Source organism: Aythya fuligula, chromosome 11 (genome assembly GCF_009819795.1).
Source record: "Aythya fuligula isolate bAytFul2 chromosome 11, bAytFul2.pri, whole genome shotgun sequence".
NCBI lineage: Eukaryota > Metazoa > Chordata > Aves > Anseriformes > Anatidae > Aythya > Aythya fuligula.
Window position 1 is genome coordinate 1,401,347 of NC_045569.1, and position 22,080 is coordinate 1,423,426.

The 22,080-nt window shown below is 40.9% G+C and overlaps 1 protein-coding gene across 1 annotated transcript; it reads right to left on the reverse strand.

The window, feature by feature from the left end:
• Nucleotides 1–1,606: 1,606 nt before the first annotated feature.
• Nucleotides 1,607–21,464, reverse strand: CEP152 (centrosomal protein 152). The gene is made up of 27 exons (XM_032195252.1): nt 21,445–21,464; nt 20,763–20,885; nt 19,351–19,451; nt 19,041–19,107; nt 18,487–18,828; nt 17,869–18,037; nt 16,947–17,087; nt 15,989–16,128; nt 15,487–15,687; nt 14,720–14,867; nt 13,397–13,488; nt 12,691–12,854; nt 12,317–12,524; nt 10,698–10,811; nt 10,460–10,590; nt 10,130–10,258; nt 9,839–9,974; nt 8,857–9,036; nt 7,901–8,173; nt 7,637–7,768; nt 6,851–7,501; nt 6,194–6,368; nt 4,609–4,690; nt 4,407–4,513; nt 3,466–3,622; nt 3,067–3,170; nt 1,607–2,807 (listed from the first exon to the last, which is right to left on the reverse strand). Exons 2-27 carry the CDS (start codon nt 20,847–20,849, stop codon nt 1,807–1,809), a joined length of 5,232 nt encoding a protein of 1,743 aa, XP_032051143.1. The 5' UTR covers nt 20,850–20,885; nt 21,445–21,464; the 3' UTR covers nt 1,607–1,806.
• Nucleotides 21,465–22,080: the final 616 nt, after the last annotated feature.

The following is a 22,080-nucleotide window of genomic DNA, read 5'->3' on the forward strand; positions in this document are numbered from 1 at the left end:
AGTGTGCTCTGTACACACTTGAGAGATCTGGGGGCCTCAGCTGCTCTATCTGAGCCATCGGTGATGTCCGACAGGATGACTGCATGGTTTCTTCTGTAAGCTTTCTTCACCCGGCAAAGGTTTCTGGACAAGGCCAAGGAATGAGTCTGTCTGATCAGTTGGTTCAAGCACCTGTTCAAGCACCTCAAACAGCAATAAATACATCTCTTTTCCTTACTCAGGAAAATGCTTGAGCAAACCAGAAAAGCCACTCCACGTTGGAAAAAGAAGCCTCCACTCAGGGATTAGAGGACAACCAGCAAAAGCTTTCCCCTGCACACAAGGCCACAGCTATTTCCTCAGTTTAGAGCTAGGAATAAGGCCCTTGAACTTAACCACTGCTCGTGTTTCTTTAGGCACGAGCAGTCTCTCGTGGCTTTGTTTTGCTTCCACTGACAATGACAAACCCCAAACCTTCACTAAAGAGGAAGTGGGGTTGCATTTATGGGCAACATTAAAGGCCACCAAGAAATGCAGAGCTTTCTCACTTGATCACCTCAGTCTCCAGACACAAACCAGTCTTGAAGACCAAGAGCTGTAACACATTCTGCCTTGCCAGCTGGCCTGAAATATAAATAGGCAAGGCAGTTTGGTAAAGGAAGTTAAATACGTTTTTCTCCATATGATCTCTCCTCAGTCTTGTTCTGTTTTCCTCTTAAACACTGAGGAGATTCTCTGATTAAGTGTTGCTGTTTGACTGCGACAGACCAGCCTTGTAAGAGATGAGTGTTGTCGCACATAAAATGCTTATGTATCATGGAGGAGAATATTTAACCTTGGTTTTGTTTCTTCTAATAACACACAAGCATAACAGGCCAAAATAGCAGGATATTGTTTTGTGTTTTTGTTTTTTGTCTGTGTTTTTTTTATTACCAGCAATATGAGTTGCTGAGCCATAATCATCTAATTAATTGCAACAAGCATTAACCACACCTTGCACACGCAACACAGATGGAGTCAATAAAGAAAGCAGAAAAATGTTTGTTTTCATTACTGTATCCCTAGAAATGAAATCCCACTCCAAGAAAAATATTAAAATAGTATTAGACACAGGTGAAACATCTAAAACATGTATTTCTTTCAACTATGAACAGGCTTTTAAAGGGAATTTTTGAAACCATCAAAAGAAAAATTACTACATTTTCAGTTTAAAGTGATAGCTATTTAAGAAACACCTGCTTGTGGTTAATTTAACCTATACTTTCTTTCATCCAGTAGAAGCTTTGTTTTTGTTGTATCCAAGAGAAGATTACATGATAGTTGACTTGATGGTTGATTTGTTTTAATAATTAAGGTAAGTATTTACACTTTTATTATGAAGACACATACAGAGGAAATAAGGGGGGGTTCTCCAAAATGAAATAGAAATTTCATTTCAATTTCATTCAGCTCAATTGAAAAACTTGTTTCAAACATTTCTCATTGAGCTCTGAAGGAATTTTCACAAGCATTTAAAAAGTTTACCACAAGTTAAAGTAGGTTTGCTTTAAATAAACACTGCACACTTAATATAAAAAATAAATTATATTTAATAAACATACATAATACACTATAAACAGCTGTGAAAGTGTTATTCCAAGAGTAAACAGAAGTCTGCATTTGTATTTCAAGCAATTACATAGAATTAGTTCATGCAACACAAATTCTGTAACATTGATCACGAAACAGTTTTTTTCCCCTCTCCTCATACTTACATATATATTTTTTCCTTCAAATGAGGAATCATTGTTATTGGTTCAAGTTAAAAAAAAAAAAAAATCAAAACCACTATCTTACTGAAGAGACTGGGGATCCCATGACATTCTTTTCCAAGTCTTTCTCGCAGCATTTTTGTGCATTTGAGTTTGGCAACGCACTGAGCTGTGTGACAGCAGAGTTTGATTTGTCAGATCTGAGGAATGAAGTACACTCTGGATTTGTTTTCATCTGGCCTCTACTGTAAAACTTACTACTGTTTTTCACTTTGAGATTCTTGACATGGCCAGTGGTGAGTTCTCTCCAAGTACCACCAACACTTTCATCGGCAGTGCAAAAAGATTCTTCACAGGATACAAACTTTGCCTGGATGTTTGCATTGGGTTTTTGTTCAGGATGCACCACAGGCATATTACTACTACCCAGACACTGACTTCCATTCACAGAATTCCATTCACTGCAGCTACTTTCATCCCTTCTAGGGATTTTGTGAAAATCTGAGTTTTTTGTTCTTCCAGTTGTAGTTTTCCAGTTTCCACACAGTGGTATACATTCATCTTCTTTCAAAACTAATCTTTCATTTTGATTCTTCAGCACTTGATGAGATGGCTCTGAGACACCAAGGCCATCTGTAAGGCTGGGTGCATGCATATTATCTAACTTGACACAAAAGGCAGATGGAGAGGCATTCTGATGTCCTAAATTACTAGTTGCACACAGGAGTGGTTTATTCACATTTATGATAGGGCTGTATTTTTCTCTTCTTCCATCTTCATTTGGATAGAATTCTAACAGATGATCTCTAGTAAAGTCAACCAGATTTTTGGTATTATTCCCATTCTGAATATTTGAAGCATCTGTTTCAGGAAGCATATGTTGTGTTTCAGTCTGCGTTGCATCAAATTGCTGTCTCAAGTCACGTGGAACACACTTATGAACAACTCTATCATTAGCTTTTTCAGTAATACTTTCGCCACAAGATTTGCTTTCCATGTAGTTTAGCCGACTTTGAGATAGGCCATCACTTTTTGAGTACTCTCCTCTGGTTGGCAGATCAGAATTTAGCAGCAAAGCTACAAGGCCAGGGAAGGAAACAGATTAATAGAAGGAAATGTTAACACTGGAAGAAGAAAAGGGCAGGGGGTTATTTGTTTGTATGCCTTTTTAAATAAAAATTTGTCAATATTAGCACTGTCAGAATGAGCAGCGTATATTTACATATCTGTTCAGAACTTATCGAGAACTAGTACATCACCATACGCCTGCCTTTTCATTACTGCATCCATTAAATCTGTATTGCTAAGAAGAAAACAGCTATAAAACACAACTAACCTGAGTGGGTAGTTTTGCACTGGGACGTGTGTCGAAGAGGGGTTTCAAGCCCTTTAGCCATTTTAACAAGCTTGATGGCAGCATTCATTATTTTCTTCTCAGCTCTGACAAGAACCACAGAACATGAGAAAAAATTAAAAAACAATTCCTTTCAGATTGTACTTGAAAGTATTGCTAGCAAGAGCCAACAAACACTGAGAAGACAATATGTCTGACTGCTCAGCAATGCTCAGGCATCAAGCTCGGCAGTGACCCCGTGACAGCCTTATCAGACTGGCAGCACTTCAGGCTGCACCACTGTTGCTCCAACACAGCCTGAACTGCCAGCAGACAAACAATGCTAAGCTAAAATTTACGTAGCTCTTTCAAATATAAATTTCCAAACGTGCTTGAGCTTACCTTTCATAGTTCCCATTATCAGTAAGAAGTTGCTGAAGACATGTCAAATAGTATTTCCGCATTTTCCGTGCCGTCTCTTGGCGCTCTCTTAAAACCTCTGCTCTAATCATAGCAGCAGCCCTCTCCTTACTTCCACGGATATAATTAAGCATATCACCTACACAAACATACTTGATTAGCGCTAGTTTTAACTGGGATGGGGAGGAGAACAAAAAGCAAACAGAAGGATTTTTGAGCACACTTGGAGCAAGGCAGCAATGGCCCACATTTACCTGCCAACCTTCTTCCCAAGTCTCTGCACCTACTGCCATTGATTGGCTCTATGCCACTGGAAGACCCAAAGCCAACCAGTACCAAATATCAGACACAGAAATTAAATTGGCTCACTCTGCATCTTCAGCACAATTTCACCAGCAGAAGGGGCAGGGACCAGAGAAGAATGTTGGCTGGCATATCCAGCACCAGGTATTCTTCCACAGAGGTACAGCTGGCACTCAGGGACCCACTGTCCTCCAGTAAGGCTTGGGGCTGCACTTGAACCCTCTCCTCAGCCAGATGCCTGCTGACTAAGCCAGAAGGGCCAGAAAGCAGGACACAGAACCAGAGAAAAGCAGACGCCCCCTCACAACAAGTTGCTGGGCTGGCAGCTGCTTTGCGAGAGAAAAAAGATCAGCACTCCAAATTGCCTTTACCATTTAACAACACATAACGTAGTGCAAAGAAATGAAGGCATAACGAGGCTTTGCCCCTCAAAATGAAGCTTGCCCAGCATCATGCCAACAACTTCATTTCTTACATTCACTCCAACAAGAAAGCAGACAGTAGTTCTTAGGTGACTTGTCTGTCAGACTCCTGTGCAAGCTGGCTCAAGGACAAGGAGGCAACTGAGGGAGTTACTTAACTAAAATGGTAGGAGAGCAAAATAAGACTCCAGGACTTACTCTTAATCTTGCTCACAGTTGTAATGTACAGAGCACGCATTTCTTCCAGCCCTTTCACAGAGCAGCAGGACGTACAGGGTTTTGAGACACCTCCATCTGACAGTGACCTGAAAAGCATACAAGTCACACAGCATTCAAAAAGTAGCTTAGACCTGGTGAGCATCAGCTATTAAATCTTCTAAAAAGATCTTTTTTTAAAGACCTTGGCGGTGTTCCCAGGTCTCTCAGTTTAGCCTTCACCTCACAGTTTTCGGCAGTCAGAGCTTCAAGAAACTTCTCGTTTCCTAAAAAAGCAAGTAACAAACCATAAAACACTGTACTTGCCTACACTCCAGTCAAGTTCAACATCAGACATCACAAAAACTGCTGCCTCTGGTAGAAGAGCTCCAGGTCACAAAGCTTCACCAGACAACATTCAGCTGTGGCAGTAACTACCATGCAGAAATCAAACATCACACATTTTAGTAAAGCCTCAATACAAAATCATCTCAGACTAATTGTCACTGGCCCTCAGCACACAGCCAACATGGCCAAGCCGTTCTGAACTTCCCTTAGCTGACTCCCAGTGCGAACCTTTGCACCGTGCTGATCTTCAACAGCAATTCCTAAACGTGCCCAAAATGAATCTAACCCAACCCAGCTACTTCCAGAGCTCTACTGCAATCTCCTTTTGATGAGAAAGCATGCACGCACTGTCTTCGGCTAATTAAAATAAACACATGAGGTTGGAACCCCATTACAGAATGGGGTGGCAGCACCGATCGAGTCACTGAGCCCTCGCAGTCTCAGCAAACTCCTGTCCATGATCATCTGAGTCTTCACAGAGATCTCCAAACAGGCAGCAGCAGGAGACTCCTAGGCTGAATTCTCAACTGTTCACTTATTTATTTATTTTCCAAACCAACATCCAAACAGGGGCTTCTGGAGTCAGCTGGAGGAAACTCTCCCAGCTGGGAAGACTCACATGCGGCTGACTTAAGTTAAGAAACTCACAAAGACTGGGCCTCTTCCAGGAGAGCAACGGCTGCTTTCCATAGCCAGGACAGGGAGCTCAAGAGACAGAAGGGCTGCACTGCTTGCATTGTTTGGTGTTTAATAGATGGTTTGTTATTTTGGTGTTGAAGGAATTTCAAGCCACATTACAGGCATAAAGCCAAAGGCTCTTGGGCTTTCTCACTCTATGCTTTTTGGTTGCACAAGAACTCAAGCTAAGCAGAAAGCCCGAGAGATTTGCATGCCTCCCATGAAGTTTTGCCACAGCTACACACTCTCTGGCTTAGCCGTAGCACATGTGACAGCTTTGGGAACAGCTACAATGCTCAACCATGCACAGATTACAAAAGAGGAGGGAACAGGAGAAGGTGAAAGGGAGAAGCATTGCCCAGGGGAGTCACATTTCCTCAACTAAACTCTTCATCAAAACACACGGAAAAACTACCAGGCCAGGTGAAGTACCATTCCCAATACAACCATGTCCTTGACATGACAGCAGAATTCCCTGTCTTGTCTAACAGCAGCAGCATCAAGAAGTACGATTTGGTCTTCAAAGCTCTTGCTGAGTACTTACTCATTTCAAAACAGCATCTAGACCATACCCTGCTCAGCAGGCTCAACACCTGCTTGCTTACAGAACTGTCACACACCAAAGGTAGTCGCATTCCTCCATCTATAATGTTAGTCAGAACAGCTACCATTCCCTCTACCAGCCAGTGGCTCACCAGCCAAGACTGCTACTAACACGCTTAGTTGGATGGCATAGTCTGCCAGAGCGAAAACAAGCCCAATACCTCCATCTGTTCCAGTCCTCTGCAGGGGCAGACATCTTCTCAGCTTTCTTTGCGTTTCTGCTTGCTGACCAATGCCATACAAAGGAGGTGTCACCAGGTCTCCAGTTTCTCCTGTGCCTCGGGGCATGCTAGGGTATGCATTTTTACTGACATTACTCAGTAGCTCTCCATGTTTCTGCAATTGAAAAACACTCTTTGAAAACCCAGCACAGAGCCACACAAAGAAGAACTAAAGGCGTGCTACAGCATACTGCTTAACTGCTTTAACTTAACAGGAATAAAAGCAAGCAATCCAAAGGAGACTAGTAGACCAAATAATTGCATCCTTGATGCTTTAGCCCTGCAGAAGAACTGAAGACAGCAGCTCAGATCAGGACATGAGTTTTGAACAGGCTCCCAGACTTAAGATGGCACGTGCACCTCCTTAATTTATCTGTCTCAGTACTAAAAAGGAATGCTCCTAACCTACTATTCCTCTTCTTCAAACACTGAGAGTGTTAACAGATATGCTTAGCCTCTTCCTTTTCACTTGCTAGCCATGCCTTAGCCCTCCCTCACAGGTCTAAAGGACTCTTCCTACCAGTAAATGTAGGTACAAGTCATCTGACTTCTCAAAACCCTCTTCTGGGTGGCACTTCTCACTTACAGAAAAATTACCTCTTTCCATTCTCGCTTGTCCTTTTCCAGAATTGTGTGAACTGTTCTTCTGTAGGCCTTCTGTAAGCATGCTTTCAGTTTGCCTTTGCACTGATTATTTAATTGATCAGGAGCATCAGAACACCTGTCCTCCCAGGAACACTTACTAGCTGCGCACTCAACTAGCTCTTCATGGACTTCTTGCAATAAGTGCTCAAGCTCAATCAGAATCTTCTCCTCACAACGACTGAGCTCATCCTGAAGTCTCTTTGTTTCCTGAGCTTCCCACTCCCGCTGCTTCTTGTCCAGTATCATCTTAATTTCCGCCTCTTTCTGAGCGGAGAGATTGTTCTTCTGCTTTGCAAGATCCTCCTTTGCAGTGGCAAGTACCTCGTTAATCTTGTTTCTGTGGTCATCCAAGAACAAACGATAGTCTCTCTCATTCTGCTCTTGTATCTGCAAGATTTCTTCTTGCTTTTCTTTGTTCCACTGAGCACGGGCTCTGGCTAGTTCTGCTTTGATAGCCACAGGCATTTCTTCTTTCTTTAGCTCCAGCTCCTTCCTGAGAGAAACCACCTTTTCCTCCAGTTCTTTCATTCTTGCTCCAGATCTCTCTGAATTCTCGTGTTCTTTCTTCCACTTCTCTTCGGCAGCTGAGAGAATCAGGGCTAACTGATCAACACATAAAACAGACCCAATCAACATGCACAGCATTCATATCAAAGCATAACTGAGTAAATTATTAAGTGTACCTCAAGTAAAGGAATAGCTGAATATCATCACCCATATGAAAGTGTTTTCAGCTACCTGCTTTGCTGCAGTCCCTTTGTGTTCCTTTTCACACTTTTCTTGTTCTGTCTTCAGATTTACTTTGTACTCTCTGAGGTCTCTTAATACTTGCAGCCACTTGTCATGAGCTTGGGTTAAAGCCTCCTCTACCTGTAAGCGGGTAAAGAGCCTGCTTCAGTCACCACTCCAGGAACGTTTTTATTATTACTTCACACAGCAGTGAAAGTTGTGCATGGCAGTTACAAAGGATCCAGGCAAATTTAATTATTATTTTTTTGTTACCTGGATGGCAAGGTGTTTACAGTATTTATTTTCCAATTCTATTTCAAGTTCTCTTAAGGGCTCTTCAGAGGACATATTTTCTTTCAGAACCTTCTTGATCTGCAGCTTCTGATCTGCAATGATCCTTGCTAACTCTTTAAATGAAGCATCATCCACTACTGTCACTCTGTCAGTTTGACTGCCACAATCATTGCAGTCAGCTACAGTTCTTCTCACTTCTTCCAGCTTATTTTGCCATTCTCCTTCTATCTCTCCAATGACTTGTTCTATAATCTAAGGAAACAAACAAACAAAACAAAACATATTTTTAAGACAATCTGCCCATTATTCAAATATAAACACACCTACACTGGCATTTAACAAGCAACAGTCAGCTTACACTAGTAAGCTTCCCTGACAGTGGAACACCAAAACCATGCTCTGAGAGCACCGAGGTTCTTCCAAGCCATGTCTCTATATTTCTGAAAAATCTGAAAAGCATCAAAACCTAACGCTTTGTGGTGCTTCTTAGTCAGTGGGTCCCATCACGCTCTCCCACTCCCCTGTGCCCTCCAAATACACACTTCCCACTATCTGTTTGGTAAAGGAGATGACTTTTCTTCCTCCTCCCAGCTTTATTCTGTGGGGAAGGAGACAAAAAAGCACTTTCTCAGGATAACCAAATCAAACAGAATACAAAGCATAAACATTCATCACCCAATTAGTGTGGAAAACTCCAGCATGTTATAGTTGTGATTACGGTCTGCATGCTGCTTTACAAGGTCTAATTCTGCAAAGCATACATCATACCTACTGACTTCATCAGAAGCGCCTGAAACAGCAGACCCTTAACACCCACCTCAAATGGCAGAAGCACAATGAGTAAGTCTAGCGTACATACATACAAGTCCTCCTTCTCAAAATAAATTGGTTGCTTCATTTGGTTCATTTGAAATCCCCAGGTAAAAGCTCCACACCTTTTTTTCTTCTTTCTCCCAGTGGGCTTTGGCTAATGCAACCTCCTTTTCAACCTGCTCTCCTTTTTCTTTCAGCCACTGCTGCTTTGCTGCTCTCATAGAATCACTGTATTTCTCTTCAAGCTTGCTTCTCAGAAGGCTAAGAGACTCTTCTTTTTCTTCTAGAAGATGTTTCTTGAGCTTGGCCAAAAAAAAAAAAAAAAAAAAAAAGGCAATAAATAATAAAAACACACCACAGATGAAGCATTCTCCAACATATAGCAAATTGCCAAATTGCTCTGGTACAAGGCAATGAGAATGCATGAGATGCACTATACACTCTCTAGAGCCTGACTTTAGCAACAACCCCTAGGACAGGAGATCTGGCAGCTCTCAGAAAGAGGTATAGTAAGGCACAAGATCAGAGGTTACTACAGGCTATTGCTCTAAAGCAATATTCTCTTATCTAGCATCTGCATCTTTCAGCACTTCTTCAGCTGCATCTCTTTGCTATGCTGGACAAGCAAGACAGCTGGCCTCCCTTCAGTCATTCTGCACTCATAGCTTCAGAAAAGCAACACTCTTAACCAATGCTGCAGACTCCATTCGCTATTACTTACAAAGAAAGAAAAACCCACAGCATTTGCACATCACGTTTCTACACAGAGAAGAAAACTTGCACTGTCACTAAGGTCTTTTGGAAACAAGCTCGAGATTGCAGTAGCTCACGCTGCTGGCTGAATGGTGTCCAGGAGTCCACTTTATAAGAAGGACACCTGCGGGAAAAGGCATTGCCACTGGAAAGGGTTACTGCCACTGTATGTTAAACCACACAACACAGCAGTAGGCTAACTTAACAACCAATAGGTCACACTGCTTATCTTGCTAATATGGCTGCATCTCTTCCAAGGCTCCACTCCAAACAAAGTTCAAGCCACTCCTGCACATTACATTTTTAAAACAGGATGAACTGAGAGTGGTGTGTAGGTATGTCCAGTAGTACCTTGTCTTCTTTCAGCTGCTGCTCTTGCTCAAATTTCTGCCTTAAAGTAGCTTCCAAGGTGTCCTTCTCACCACAGACTGCTATGTAACATTCCTTCACCGCAGTCATCTCTCTGTTCAGCTCCTCTATGGTAGCCCTTCACAGCACAGATTACTCATTAGCAAACAGTCTTTACACTCACAGGACACTCAGTCTGTTTTATAAGAAGTTTAACTAGCACCAAGGGCCAGACAGGAGTGGGAATGCTTCGGGAACAATGACAATAAAGAAGAGGGGAAAGAAAAGCCTTACTTCAGCTGCAAGACCCTCTCTTCGTGACTTCGTAGAAGCTGCTGTTTTTCTGCAGCATACTTCTCGGTCAACTCTTTCTCAAACTGGGCTTTCATATCCTCATGATGTCGCTGATAAGTTCTTTCACACCTACAGTTCCAGGAAAGGAAAGGAAAACACTCTTTAGTCCCCCTTGTAAATGGAGTTCTGCTCTTCTTTAAGAAAGCAGAAGAAAGGTTTCTTCTTTAAGAAAATAGATTTCCAGTGCAGACCCCTCCATACAAACAGCTGGTACACACATGCAGGATAAAAATATCACAAAAAAAAACAAGACAGAGTTAACAGACCTACCTGTCAAGTGCTTCTTGCTTATCCTCATCAAAATCTTGAACCATCTTTCTCATCTGACAGCAGAGATCCTGGTTTGAGTTTTTCAGTTTTTCCTCATTTTCTTTCAGTTCTTCAATAGTCAAAGTATGTTTCTGGACAAAGAGAAGTCAAGTAACAGGCCAGTTTTAAGGAACCTTTTATAATGCAGGCTTTGGCACTTTTTTTTATTTAAATGAAATACACAACATTTTTGTCTCACCTGAACTTCTTGCAGCAAAGTTTCATTTTCCTTTCTGAGTCTCCAAACTTCTTCTTTAAGATTATCAGGAACTAACAGATTGGCCACCAAAGGATCATTTATATTCTTCACTGCCTACAAATAAATAAAAAAAATAATAATTTATGATAACTTTCAAGATTTATATGCTATGAAAACCGGTACTTTAAAAACAGTTACAGCTGTTGAATATGTTGAATATTTTACTTATAGAAACTAAAAAACAAAAAGCCCGAAGTAAATTATTGCAGTGCATCATTGCAATATCACTGTTATCCTTGAGAAACAGCAGTACAAATTTTTTAAAAAGCATGTACTCAACATTGAGTTTAACAAGTGTTACTATCCGATCAAGAGAGTATGCTTATGAAGCATACATACTATATTCCTGTCCCACATCCCGGTCACAATGTACAGATTACAAAAGCAGAAATTATAAATCCAATCATATAGTTGGAAGTTAATTAAGCAGTCAAGAGAGGCATAGTATCAGTGATTTTTCACGGATCACAGAATGGTTTGCATTAGAAGGGACCTTTAAAATCATCTAGTCCAACCCGCTGCCACGAGCAGGGACATCTTCCATTAGACCAGGCTGCTCAAATCACAGCACTCTCAGACATATAGTTTGATTTTGGGATGGACTTGTTCAGAGTTGGATTTCATGATCCTTGTGGGTCCCTTCCAACTCAGGATATTCTATGATTCTATGACTTGCAAGGATGAGACATCCACAACTTTCTGGGGCAAGCTGTTCCCGTACCTCTACACCTTCATAAACAGAGAATTTCTTCATTACATCTAACCTCAATCGACCCTCTTTCCAATTCAAAACAGTTACCCCTTGTCTTATCACTACATACCCTTGTAAAAAGTCTCTCTATCTTTCTTATGAGCTCCCTTTGTACATATTTGGAAGGGTCCAGTAAGGTTTCCCTGGAGCCTTCTCTGCTCTGGGCTAGGAATCGCCAGCTTTCTCAGCCCTTCTTCATAGGAGAAGTGCTCCAGCCCTCTGAGCATTTTTGTGGCCCATTCTAACAGGTTTGCATCTTTCTCATGCTGCGGGCCCCAAAGCTGGATGCAGTACTTCATCCAGTAGTGGAGCAGAGGGGAAGAATCACCTCCTGGGACCTGCTAGCCACACTTTTTATGCAGCCCAGAATACGATTGATCAAATTACAGAGTGAATGCAATGAGAAGGCAATCTATTTAATGTCTCATCAACGATACCATCAGCTTTCTCACAGAATTTACAAGTCTTTTGAGATAAAGAAAACCTACTTTCTCCAGTGAAATAAAGTTCTTCTCGAAAAGCAAAGTGGTTATTAAGTGTTACCAAGCAAGTAATCCATCATATCAGAACTGACCTAATAAGATATATTCTGCTGAAGTTCTGCTATTCAATTCTTTTTCAAAGATACAAAAGAAGTAATCATGAAAATGACTATTTTCCTTAAGATCAAAGACAGATTTGCTTAATTGCTGTGACCATAGCTCTCATTAAATTCTTTGACCTGTTTTCATAGTAAGTTTAAATGATTTGGCTTGCTAAAACCCAGTACATCTTTACAAGGACTTAAAAACATGTAAAAAGAACAAACCTCTGACTCTTTTGATGCTTTTTCTGCTTTCAACAACTGTTTGAGTTCCTCTAATGTCTTCTGGCAATCCTTAAGATCATTTTGTAATTGAGTAATCTGGTTTCTCTTCATTTTATTACTGCTCAATAAGCGTTCCAATTCAGCTTTTAATTTTACAATAATTTCATCTTTAGAGAGTTCTTCATCCATGCCTCTGGTCTGTATTATACTGTTAGGGAAGACATAACCAGATCAGCATTTAAAAGACAAAACACACTTACCTGAAAGGTAGTGCTAGCAGAAGAACTAACAGTACCAAAAACACAGAAGTTCACGTTACTTGTATAATTTCTTGGGGATTTTAGATTTTTCTTTCAGTAAGAATCATTTAATACCTGCAGAACCCTGAGTTTTTCTGGGTGATTTTTTTAATTCCCAAATCTACATAGGAATCACTGAGGTTTGTATGCTGCTCTCCATCTGCATCATTCAAGAATACTCCAAATTTGGCAGCAGATTCATACAAAGTTATTTCTTCTTTCAGTTCCATTAATTCTTCCTTAAAGTAAGAGACAGAAAAAATAATACTCAAAGAAACTACAAGTAAACATTAAGACTATTAAGCTTACATGTATTACTCTAGCACCTACTAGGATTCATTACTTCAAGATGATAGGTTTAGAGATGTCAAATACCTGAGCTGAACTGGAAAAACAGATTTGCATTGATATTTTAGAGGACTCCTTAGCATTCCCTCTTGTTGGCAAAAGGTAAGTTTCAGAAGATAATACCTCCAAACATCCTTATAGGCCCCCTATATCAGGGCACTGAAATTACATTCTTTTTTCAGAAGCAAGTTAGACAGATGTATGATATGATTTGTGCTGTTATACTCCCCCACCATGGTTTTAATTACAAAAATAAAAAATAAAGTTCCAGACACAATACTGGAAGATAAAGTAGTAGTAGGGAGTGCTAGCTTCCCCAACAAATGAATAAGAATTTCAACCACCAACCTGTTAGCTATAACACCCTTCCCTTTAAAATCCAAACCAAATTAAAATCAAACTAAACATTAGATATTTTATAAAATAAATTAACCTGCAAAGCCTTGTTCATTTTATTGCTTATCATATGTGCAGACTGAGCTTGTTGCAACTGAAACCGTAACTGATTTGTCTCCTGTATTGAGCCTATTGCAAGGGGGGGAAAAAAAAAAAAAGGAGAGAAAAGGTAAATCAAAAACTTGCAAGAAAGATTATGCAATCTGAAAAAAGATCACTGTTAAAAATAGCCATGTTGACTCTGGTAATAAGTGTTACTCTTTCTCTTTCCCTGAGCTTGCTAATACAAAATACAAAGAACAAAGGCAAGAATACCTCTCACTATATCAAACAGGTGAACTTGCATTACTACAGTTCTCCAATTTAAATACCAATTTGTTTTAAACTTTGAGAACTATGGTGACTGTTTTTTTCAAAAATTTTATAGTCACTTTAAAATTAATGACATCAGGAACAAGATTTGCCAAATATTTGCTGTGCCAGAAGTTAGCAAAAACAGGACCATCTTAGAAAACAGGCCTCTTTCACCTCCTCCACAGGCAAGGAGTTTAGCTTATGAGCTTGCAAATTTATTATTGGTCTAAGGCATTTGATAAACATAGCATGGAGAAAAGTCATGGTGATTGGCCAATTATCATATGTATTACTTATGCTACATAGTACAGATCTAATATGTTTTTTCCCCTCCATCCTCACTACCAGGCTCTCTCTAGAGACTTTTCTTCTAGACTAACACAGTTCTCAAGCAGAACATGCTGGAGTTTATTAAATATTTGGACAGTACTTTCAGACATAGGATTTCTTTTTTGGGTGGTCCTGTGTGGAGCCAGGAGTTGGGCTCAGTGATCCTTGTGGGTCCCTTCCAACTCAGGATACTCTATGATTCTGTGGTAATCCATTAAGAAAGACATTTTATTTACTTAAGATGTTTGGATCCTAAGAAAGGACATACCTAATTAGAAGACTTCAGTGTCTAAACGTAGGCACAAGTCACACACAAAATCAGCAAAAAATCCCACACACTATTGCTACTAATATAAATTCTCAAGAACCAGCCTCCAACTACAAAAACAATTATTTTCAAATTAAAATCTCTCAGATTTGAATTTTGAATGGCAATTCAGGGTTGTTCTTTTACTGTACAAGAAAACAGCAAATCTTTGCTTCTCAAAGACTTATCTGTTGAAAACCACTTTGTCTGTTTATACTGAAACTTCTCAAAATTAGGAGCTTTAATTCTGCTACTGCTGTATTTAAGTTGTTGATTCCATTTCAATAGGAACGCAGATTTGCAGTTTCATACTTCAGAAAATTTGAGTCGTATCTGCAAGAAAAGATAAGGTATGAGTACAAGGCTGACCTGTTTGCAGTAAGTTTGCACACTGCTTTTGACTTTCTTCTAGACTTCTTGTCAATCTATTTATTATTTCAGTTTTTTCACATTTGGTTTCTTCAAGTATTTTCTCCAGTTGGTTAACATGCTCTCCTAGATTTTTGCAGAGTTCTTTCTAGGAAAAAATATTATTTTTATTCATGTTAAACATCTACCAATCCAGGACAGCTCCAGATACAGAAAAAAAAAAAGAGGTAACACATAAAAGACATTGGAAAAAAATATCAGTCCTAAGGGGAAAGAAAGGCCTTCTTTCATGGGAAAGAAGATGACAATTTATCAAGGTCTGCTCACAGTACATTGTTTGAATATATTAAATAGCATGATGGACTCTTATGACATAAGAGGTAGAGTAAGTTGTATAACTATGTGACACAAGGTTAATTCTTTTCTTTCCCGGATAGATTCCTAGGTAGTCAATTTAAGAAAAGATTGCTCACAGAATGAAAGCTCAAGAGGGACGCTAAGACACTGAATTCTTGCTTCCCCCAGTAAAACAGAGCCTCTTCTGCATCTGCTACTAACAGTTTCAAATTACAACTGCCTGGAAATGTTTACAAACACATACCACACAGGCTTCATAATATTGAGACTTACACAGAATCTTCTTCCCATTCAGCAAACACCTTCCATAAGGAGATGTTTGGATTATAGGCCAAGAAGTACGGTTTTGGAGATGTGGAGTTCTGCAGCTTCTGCCGCAAAGCACTCAGCATCCTATAATAATTTCTCACCTGCTCTCGGAGTGCAGATTTTGTAGCATCAAGGTTCTGCTCTAAGGACAATACTTGATTTTCATGCTTCTGCTTGAGTGCTGAAATAATAGCATCATGCTGTTCTCTGGCTCGTTGAAGGGCATCTGACCGCTGAAGTTCTAGCAGCTGCTTCTGCATGCTTTCCATGGCTACCTCTGCCACTTTGGATTGCTTCACTATCTGTAGGAAGAGTATTAGAGTAGCTCCCAATTACATTTATTTTGCCTTTGCTCCAATATTCTGTATGTCAAATCAGTTTTTCATGCAAGAGTTGCTGAAAATCCTCAGATATTGCCTAGATTTTAATACAAGTTATTTTTCCACCAATACATTCCATTCATTCACCATATATTCATGCTTCTGCAAGGATTATGAACAGTGTGCTGCGAGATCAGCAATTATGTATGTATTTAATGCAAATGCACTACAAATATCCTGTATAGATCTTCTACAATAAACAGTTTAAAAATATTTATAGTACCTGCTCTTCCTTGGCAGTAAGAGTCTGAATTTGAGTTTCAAGTGCCTTTATTTGACCTTCAAGATGCACTTCCCGTTCTTTTCCATTCTGATAGAGTTTTTGAGATTCATGAAGGCTAACAGCCAAACCATCCTTTTCATCTGAAGAGAGAAACATTGCATGAGAAACGCAGCCACAACACGGAATGTGGCTGTTCGGTACCCTAGCTCTACAGAACTATTCTGTGAGCCCTCCATCTGATACTACAGGCAACAAGCAGAATTCAGAACAAAGAAGTTCAGTTAGTCTCCATCTGGCAAACACTTTCTTCCTCTGATAGCTGGAAGCACTCTATGTTGTACCCTCAGAAGTCAGGTGGAAACCATCCTGTTAGCACTCAGAACTATCATCATCCCTTAACACTTCTTAAGGGAGAAATAAAGTAATTCCCCCACAGAAACAGTCAAGGCATCAAAGTGGTTGACAAAGTCTTCTCTCTCTGACACTCTAAAAATTACATTCTTAATTCTGTAAGTTCTTAGCATGTTTCTGTAAGAAAACAAGAGAACAAGACAACCACTAATCTCCACTACAGCTCTGATCACTTTGGAAGGCACATTTCTCCTGTTCTTTGTTGTTTGTACTTTAAGCACACTACTTTTGAAAACTTCTCATTTTTCTGAGCATTTCTGATGCCAAACACATGGGAACCCTGAAATACAATGGTAGTCTTGAGAAACAACGCATTGTAAGTTCAGACAGTTATGCAGCCAAGCACTAATGAAGGGAATTTTCTTTAAAATAGTGTTGTGAGAGAGGGTTAGATCTCCATAATCCTGAGTTGAGCTTGTAAACATGATCGATACTTGCAGAGACACTACATAAATCATAGTTGCTAAATATTATAAATAAGTTTGCTATAAAAAAGTTGCTAGATATGGATAAAATCTAAAAATCAGAGATCAGTATAATATTTTACCTTTGACAATTGAAAGCTGATGACTCAGATACCTAATCTGCTGCGCACTCTTTTCTAGCTTTTCATTAAATTCTTCCAGTTGTCTTTCTCTTGCTTTATTTAGAGCTTGAAGCTGAAGAATCTGAATATTCTCTGAAGAATCTGCCAAATTTCAAATACAGTATTCTGACAAGTCAGCACAGTCAATGGTCACAACTTGGTTGGCTCGTAAGTAATTACTGCCCCAAGGCATTTCTTCCACATAGTGCCAAATTCAATATTAATCCACAGCAGTATATGATGTTTTATCCATGTTTGATTCACATCACCTGAATTGCTCTGTTAGGTTTGAATTTCATTGTTAGCACCTCAATTCTCCAGCCATCAATAATAACAAACCCAGAGAAATATTTGCATGATGTGAATTCAGGCCCAGTTTAGTGGCAACTGTAAATTTTCAAGATGGCCAACGAGCAAAGCAGTTCTGTCATTTTAAGTGGACTTAACAGAAAAGCCTCAATCTGGCATGGATCAGCGCATGACTCATCCAGTACAACACCTTATTATTTTCCAGAATATATTATGTTTTCTATCGAGACATAGAGCAACAGCACAACTTGAGATCAAGCCATCAGAAGGATAAAATGTGTTGGGGTTTTTTTGTTCTTGTTGTTCAGTCTCACCAGTCAATACTACATTTAAGTAGTCTGAAATTCAAATACCCCAAAGAAAAGCTGATTTCTAAATAAAGAGAAAAAAATCAAATAAAAATAGGCTATCCCAATATAAGTTCAGAACAAAATAAAAGATCATATATACACACATATCTCAAAATACTGTTAACTGTTCTCTAAAACTTACTGAAACCAATAGGTTTTCTGTTGATGATTTCCAATGGACTTTTCACACAATCTTATTTCAAGTCTAAATAAGAAGCACTTACTTTCATCATTGCCCAAGAATTCATTCTGCAAATCTTCAAACATTCCATTTCTTCTCATTCCTTCTGGGGTTACTGGAATTTTTTGGTGAACTCCATTTTGGTATGGTTTATATGTCACTTTGTAAGTTTCCACTGACTGGCCACTAACAACTTCAGATGCAACAAACTGCTGTTTTGACAATATATAAGAACAAATAAATGAAAGCTACAACTGTAGTTTTCCATCAATTAAAATATTTTTCCTTTCTGCTTTACAGAAAGGAAATTCAGCACACATCGTTTAACTGAGATGGAAATTTCAATGAAGGTTTCTGCTTTAGCAGATTGGTGAGGCATCAACTTCAACAAAGTCATCACACATTTATGTGCATCACATTCATTCTACCTCATGGACTTTTAGCTAGCCTAAAAGAGCAAGAAATAAATAACACACACATGCTAAAATCTAGATATCTAATGCTTTCTTGTTTTCATACACAAAATTGATCACAGAAGCCTCCCATTGCTGTTTTACCTGGTAATAACAGACTGAAAACATTTGGAAATATTACTTACCAGCAGCTAAAGACCTATGAAAATTTTCACAAGGACAGAAAAATACGTAAGATTCTGAAATACCTTAAGATGTTCCTTTGAAGCATCTGGGAAGTTTATTATTTTACTTTGTTGACAGTTAAATTCTGGTATATGGCCATTTGTATATGGTCTAAAGTTTTCAGGAAGATGATACAAATTGTTCTGTTGGTAGCACCTTGGACCATTAAATCCATCTCTACCAAGAAAGACATTATCTGGATCCTCTTGAATGTTCTGGTTACAGTAATCTTCTTTAGCATCATATAAACATTTTTTCTCTTCATTATGTAGGCCATTCCAATTCTTGGCATGTTTTTCAGCATGATCATCTTGCTGGTCACACAGATATTTTTCAGGATACAGATTTTGTCCTTCCTCATAATTCTATAAACGGATAAGAGGTTTAGAATTTGCTCTCTGAAAACTCAGGTTTTTCTTTGTGGAGTTACCAGCCCTCAAGGTCAAAATACTTCAGATAAATAGCAAAGTAAGCCACCAACACAAGAAGAACTCCTCTAGTGAATTCAGAGAATATTTAGTGTGTTACTACTAACAAGCAGTTCCTACTCATTACATCTCTGCTTAGACAAACTTACATTTTGAGGATCAACGACCAATGGATGATCATTCCACCGTCCATCAGGCTTCTGAGGCTCAACTGACCTAGAGAAAGACAAGACACTTACCTAGGGTACTCACAACCTCAATGAAGCAAAACAAACAAACAAAAAACTACTTCATTAAAGTAAATGGCATCTACTTTATTTCTCAAAGAGCCCCTGCCATAACTGCACTACAGCACTCCTTTTACGTGCAGTGCTCTCATTTACCCCATCAGCTGAGACTTGGTTCTGCTCTTAAAAGCACAACTTAAGAATAACAAAAATAAAGTACAAAGGGACTTACTGCTCCTCACTCTCATGAGTGCTACTGTCTGAATAGCTGGAGAGCTGGTCTCCACTGTCCTCCAGCATATCATGGGGAAGGTCTGTCAAGAGTTGTTGCAGCTGAAGCAGAACAAACCATATGCATTTCAAAAGATCATATACGACTTCATGAAAAGACAGGCATACACAGATGAAAGAGGCCACTTGCACAAAACCCTGACTTTCTTCCTCCATTGAAAAGGACATCATTCTTTGACAACACTGGAATTCACAGAGATTTGCACCACACAATGCTTAAGAGACTACAGTTACCAACCTAGAAATTTTTCTGGCAAAGTCCTGTGACAAAAAGAATCACACCCAGAACAGTTAAGGGAGAGGCTACCAGAGAGATGTGTCCTAGGATAATCTGTTAGTGATCATGCTGAGATATCTCCTCCCTTTACGCCGGGTAAGAGGTACTGGATATTCAAAACCTGCTCTTACTGAGAGAAATACACGTGTAAAAAAGTGTTTCCTTACTCTTAGAAACTCCTATGTTTCAGTTTGTGCTCATTGCCTCTTGTTCTATCTCTGGGCAGCACTAAGAGCGCAGCTATGTCTTCTTTACACCTTCCCTTCAGATATTTATGTACAATAAGATCACCCCCAAACTTTCTCCTCTCCAGGCTGAACAGACTCTGCTCCCAGCATTTCCTTGTAGGAGAGCTGCTTCTCTCAACTCCCTGAACAATATTCTTTATCAGAGTAGAAAGTTTTGGGTCTGAAGTAAGGTTCTCTACCATGTTTGCAGTAACATCTTTAGAAGTCATGCATCTATTGTTCTTGTACATGTTTTTGTGAATTTGTCTTTACATTACCTATGCTAAAGAACGGGACACCATCTCAGGGAAGCTACCTCATGTGAACATGGTTTACCAACCCATACAAAACCACTTCACATTCATATCAAATGCATATTTTTGCTAATTTCCTTTATGAAACAAACAGAATAGAAACACCTAAAATATTTCCAGTAAATAAAAAAAAAGAATATATTTTTCTAGGTATTGGAGGATCTAATTTATAGTCAGTAGCTTATAAAAGTGGTTACTCGTTTTTTTCTGGGCTAAGTAGATTTTCACAGAGAGCAACACTTTTCTTTCATAAGTAATTACAGTAAGCATAAAATCTGTGGGGAAAAAAAAAAGAAGACCAGAAGAAGTAGAGCAACTGCACCTTTTAGCGCTCTATCTACTGCCTCAGCAACAGATTACAGCCTTCCAGTCTCTACATATGCCATTGCTTAAGATGCACCATCTCGTTATCTCATACTTTATATGCCCCTTTTGCAAAAGTCTGTACCCTGTATTTTGCTCATATCAAAGAGAATATAAATCTAAACCAAAACGGCTCGTTATGAAAACCATCACATAAGCTTTTTTTTGAAACCTCTTGTTCTCTTGCGTAGTCCTCTTGGTCATAGTCTTCATCATCATGTTGAGTTTGTAGAGCTCCACTATCAAAGTCAAGGGACATCGTGGTCTAGCAGTGTTTTTGGGTATCCAGCAAAGCCTATCACAAGACAAAACAATATCATACACGAGTAAAAAAGTAGGGAGGAAAAAGTTATATACTGAAAAGTACCACACTCCCCTCCTAAATTAAGGATCCAAACACAAATATTTTTGGCACAAACACTGCAAGTTATCTGTGTGGCTCGCTTGAGTGGCTTTTTGTTTCTAGGTGAGAGGGGTATTTTTCGTTTCTGAGCACCTCCTAGGTGACGCCATGAAACGACCCCAAACCGCGTGCGGCGCGGTGCCTCGCTCGGTGCCCTGACGCTGCGTTACAGAAGCCCTGCGGTGACGACCACGGCCCCTTCCCGCCCTGCCCCGCCCCGCACGGAGCTGTGGGCACACAGCCGCCGGGCCGGCTCCCCACCGAGCTGCGTGACGACGAGCCTCGGCCGCCCGGGGACTCGCCGGCAGCGCCCTCCTCACGGCACCGGGAGCAGCGCGGGGCGGCGGCAGCCTCAAGCCCGTGCCCTCAGCGCGGCCCCGCCGCCGATACCCGCCGGACCCCGCAGCCGCAGCCTCCGCCGGCACCGCCGCTTTTCCGCGTGACAACCGACCCTGCGCCCGCCGCCTCGACTGACAGACGAGAGGGCCAATCACCGCCGGGCTGCGCGAGAAGGAGGCGGGATGACGGGCACGCGCTCCCGCCCCCAGTAGAGTTGGGCTGCGCCGCAGAGCTCCCGTCCCGCCCGTTCGAAAGCAGGCGCGGAAGGAGGCGGGAAGGAGGACGGCGCGCCGATTGGCTAAGCAGTCGGCCAATGGCTCGTGTGCGGTTTGCGGAGGGGGCGGGGATTCTGCAGTGCGCACGCGCGCGGTGCGGAGCTTGGCGGGAGGGGGCCGGGCGCCATCTCGCAGCAAGCCGGGGCGGTTGCTAGGCAACGCGCCATGGCGTCGCCGGAGCGCAGCTCCCGGGGCTTCCAGGCAGGCCCAACGGGGCGGCGGCTCGCTATCGCGACTTATGTCGTGACGGCAGCTGGCAGCGCAGCCCTAAGGGGGGATCTGGAGGGCCTGTCGTCGTCCCGCTCCTCCGACGGGTGTGCCAAAGCCGCCGCCCCTCGTCCGCTGGCCGTGCCCACGCCCACAGAGCGCGGCTGGCACAAGATGGCGGCGGCGCCGGGCAGGGGGAGGTAGCCTCTGCCCCGCCAAGCTCCAGTCGGGAGGGCCTGTGTGGGCTCCCAGGTCTCCCAGTATTG

Coding starts and splice junctions, on each gene's coding strand:
- CEP152 (XM_032195252.1), bottom strand. CDS start 20,849: ATGTCCCTTGACTTTGATAGTGGAGCTCTACAAACTCAACATGATGAT. Junction 10,812..12,316: donor AAGCATCAAAAGAGTCAGAG/GTTTGTTCTTTT, acceptor ATTTATTTGTAG/GCAGTGAAGAATATAAATGA. Junction 8,174..8,856: donor GGGAGAAAGAAGAAAAAAAG/GTGTGGAGCTTT, acceptor TTGTTTCCTTAG/ATTATAGAACAAGTCATTGG.